The sequence below is a fragment of the Engraulis encrasicolus genome, chromosome 5, assembly GCF_034702125.1.
Source record: "Engraulis encrasicolus isolate BLACKSEA-1 chromosome 5, IST_EnEncr_1.0, whole genome shotgun sequence".
NCBI classification, from domain to species: domain Eukaryota; kingdom Metazoa; phylum Chordata; class Actinopteri; order Clupeiformes; family Engraulidae; genus Engraulis; species Engraulis encrasicolus.
In genome coordinates this window covers 10487075-10491202 of record NC_085861.1, presented here as the reverse complement: position 1 = coordinate 10491202, position 4128 = coordinate 10487075, and the positions used below count along the sequence as shown (strand labels likewise).

The 4128-nt window shown below is 42.4% G+C and overlaps 1 protein-coding gene across 1 annotated transcript in view; it reads left to right on the top strand.

Annotated features, from left to right (window-relative positions):
• Positions 1-220: 220 nt before the first annotated feature.
• The window catches only part of iqgap3 (IQ motif containing GTPase activating protein 3), a 41418-nt gene continuing 37510 nt past the window's right edge, over positions 221-4128 (top strand). The window contains exons 1-9 of the mRNA XM_063198653.1: positions 221-540; positions 752-839; positions 1030-1186; positions 1496-1573; positions 1688-1764; positions 2172-2239; positions 2363-2476; positions 3433-3611; positions 4003-4084. Of these exons, the coding sequence (XP_063054723.1) occupies positions 507-540; positions 752-839; positions 1030-1186; positions 1496-1573; positions 1688-1764; positions 2172-2239; positions 2363-2476; positions 3433-3611; positions 4003-4084 (877 nt within the window). The 5' untranslated portion in view covers positions 221-506. The remainder of the gene's footprint in view (positions 541-751; positions 840-1029; positions 1187-1495; positions 1574-1687; positions 1765-2171; positions 2240-2362; positions 2477-3432; positions 3612-4002; positions 4085-4128) is intronic.

The window sequence follows — 4128 nt, the reverse complement described above, 5'->3', positions numbered from 1 at the left end:
ATACATTATTGTTTATGTGACTCATGACTCACAACACCCGAAGTATTCCACTGCAAAATAAATATTTCAAGATGCCTACTACAGCACCCACAATGCATGGCGATCTGTCAAACCCAGGAGCCAATGGGGAGGCGCCTATTTTCAGCCAATGGTGTGCCAGCGGGACATTCAAACTTCAAGAAACGTAAACAGCTCAACACCAGAGATCAGACATATTTTTGAGGAATCGCATTCCAGCACTGACTAGGATCAACTGTAGGAACGTAGTCCACGTACAAGACTTAACTTAGCAAACAAAACTTAAATTGTAGACAACTATAAAGCCGCGCGTTGTTGGTACTTTGGAAATCGATGCTTATTTCAAACTAAATGCAAAAGTTTGTAACATCAAGGTCAGCTAAGGTGCAAGTGTGTTGCTAGCTATCGCTAACAAACTCCCATCCACTACTACTACGAGGGCGTTTACTGGAACAGTCGAATCGGTGATATTTGTATCGGAGCAAAACATGACTGAATCGTGTGGACAGACACGCTCAGGCTGTAAGTATTTTTTGTTCACATGTAGCATTATCATTATTGATAACGCAGTGTAATGTTACCTGGAACATGCATGCCAGTCTTTCAAACGGACTAGCACTCGTTGCTTTCGAAAAATTGAATTGGCCTTCAACATTCCTGTTTTCTATGCGTGCCAATGAGCTGTTTGTAGGGTTTATACATTATGCTTATGTTTGGTATACTTCTCACACAGATGAGCGGTTGACAGCCGAGGAAATGGACGAACAGCGTATTCAAAACGTGGCCTATCAGTATTTGTGTCGTCTGGAAGAGGCTAAAAGGTATGTGAAACCGTTTGACCGAAACTGAGATTAGTCGTTCAGTAAACTGCTGGGGAAGTCTGTTGTCGCTGGCTGTCTGTGTCTTTCAAATTGGTTTCTAGTGGCTTTGTCTGATCCATTGTTTTGAGGAATACTACGATTCATGACTGAAAGTGTATCACTTGTTATGATTGTCTTGTCTGTGCACCAGGTGGATGGAAGCATGTCTGAGTGAGGAGCTTCCTGCTCCCACTGAGCTTGAGGAGGGCCTGAGAAATGGAGTGCTACTGGCAAAGCTGGGAAACTGCTTTGCCCCCAAAAAAGTTCCCCTGAAGAAGATCTATGACCTGGACCAGGAGCGATACAAGGTTTGCTGGAAAAAAAAAAAATTAACACTGATGCCATAGCCTCTTAAAATACAACTTTATACGATAACAACCTTAGTGTTACTACATATTGGTGTGTGTGTGTGTGTGTGTGTGGGGGGGGGGGGGGGGGTAATCGTTAATACTTGATTATGTATGGGGTATGATTATGTCTACAAGATATGGTACACATAGCCTAATGCATACAATAACACAGTGAGTATAATGTATAATAAAACATGACCTACTGTATGTATGTGAAGTATGCACTGGGAAAACTCTCTTTATGTTTTGTGTGGTATTCTCAATTAGGCTACTGGACTGCAGTTCCGTCATACAGACAACATTAATTTTTGGCGCAATGCAATGGTGGAAGTTGGATTGCCATCGGTAAATAAATATGCAAGCATATGTAACACACAGATATTTAAATAAATACAAAAATGTACTGAATTCTTTTTCTATTAAAATTTTGAATGAAATGCAATGCCTCTCCCCACCCAGATTTTCCACCCTGAGACTACAGATATCTACGATAAGAAGAACATGCCCAGGGTTGTGTACTGTATTCATGCCCTCAGGTAGGATTTGGAATTCTTTGTGTGTGTGTGTGCACGTGTGTGGAAGGACCAAAGCAAGCATAGACCTGTTTAATCAAAACCAATACAGAAAACCCGGGGTGTTTTGGAATTTTCCAAATTTAAATTTCTTCTTTCAATATCTGTGACTACATTACAGCTTCCATTTAGGTTTTGCTACTGAACTGTTTCTTATAGGGTATCCATAATGGAAAATACTGAATAAAAAGACATTTCTAAAGCTGTTTTTCCGTTGAATAATTGTAACACCCTGTCAAAGATTAACTAATTGTCGGACAATCATAATGCTATTTTTCATTTAATGCCCAGCCGATTTATCTTTTTTCATAGTGAGCAGCTTATTTGATGTATATAGTACAGGTGTAAACAACCCCTCATTGTTTCCTCAGCTATTACCTGTTCCGTTTGGGTCTGGCCCCTCAAATCCATGACCTGTATGGAAAGGTGAAGTTTACAGGTACGGCTTCACCCTGATTAACTCTTTTAAAGTAAAAACAATGTCACGATAAAAGTTACTGTCAATACACATGAGTCAATATCTTAATGGAATGTGCTTGGGCTTGGATCTGTCTGTCCACAGAGGAGGAGATCAACAACATGAAGCTGGAGCTGGACAAGTATGGCATTCAGATGCCGGCGTTCAGCAAGATCGGAGGAATTCTGGCCAACGAGTTATCTGTGGATGAGGCTGCAGGTGCTGTATGGTTCAACAACATGTTGATTGTTACATGAAACTACAGCAGTGGTGGTTCTAATCATTTGGGGGCCCTTGGCAAAATGTAAACATGGGGCCCATGGGGCGGCTATTTTGGGGACCACATATTGAAACTACAGAGTACTACTGTGCACTATAAGAGAATACTACAGTATGTGAACTAACTTGCCTCTAAAGTGGGAGATCCCATTTAGGTGTCACATTTAGTTGTTTTTTTACTGAACTATGCAATCTGTAATGATAGTACCAACCATCAGAGGGGTAGTTTAGCTACTTTTGAAATCACCTCTCCATGTACAGTTCAGGTAATTAATACACAGCATGGTTGTGAATGTGTATACAGTATGTATAGTATAAGTCATACATAGTAGTGACCGTAAAAGACATTCTGTTCTACTCTAACCTGATGGCATAACATATTTAATGTTTTGTGTCTGGTGTGAGCAGTGCACGCTGCTGTGATTGAAGCATCATCAGTTATAAATCTGACAGCATGCAGTGTTAACATTCTCTGTCTCTCATGCAGTTCATGCTACTGTGATTGGGTCATCACTAGTGATGCATCTGGCAGCATGCAGTATAGTATTTAACATTCACTGTCTCTTGTGTGAGCAGTGCACGCTGCTGTGATTGAATCATCACTGGTGATACAGTACATCTGACAGCACGTAGTACTGTACACAGTATGTAACGTTTTCTGTCTGGCATGTGAGCAATAAACACTGTTGTGATTGAAGTATCACCTTTGTAATACATCTGACACCATGCAGTATAGTATTTAATGTTCACTGTCTCTCATGCAGTTCATGATTGTAGCATCACCAGTGATAAATCTGACAGCATGCAGTTCATGCTACTGTGTTTGAAGCATCACCAGTATAGTATAGTATAGTACTAGTATAATATTTAACATTCTCTGTCTCTCCTGTGAGCAGTGCACGCTGCTGTGATTGCGATTAACGAGGCGGTGGAGGCGGGCTGTGTGGAGGACACGGCGGTGGCCCTGCGGAACCCCAACGCCATGCTGAGCAGCGTCCAGGAGCACCTCATGGCCATCTACCAGGAGATGCTGCGGCAGGCGCGCTCAGAGAAGGCGGCCCAGGCCTACAGGAAGGTTAGCTTATCTGGCAACACACACACACACACACACACACACACACACACACACACACACACACACACACACACACACACACACACACACACACACACACACACACACAGGCACGGTCAGACAAGGCAGCCCAGGCCTACAGGAAGGTTAGCTTATCTGGCAACATACACACGCACACATACACACACACACACACACACACACACACACACACACACACACACCAGGCGCGCTCAGACAAGGCTGCCCTGGCTTACAGGAAGGTTAGCTAAGCTGGCAACACACACACACACACATGATAAATTAATGAAGGAATGCAGTGAATTGCTTAAGAGCATATGAGATGGACTTTGTGCCTGGATAAAGGATAATGCATAATTTTTCTCCCCAGATCAATGGCTCTCATGAAAAGGACATTTATGAAGAGTACCTCACTCAAGGCGAAATCCAGGACAACATTAGCAGGGTCAACGGTGGGTATCAACACATTACTCTCTGTGGAACTAATGCACAGGAT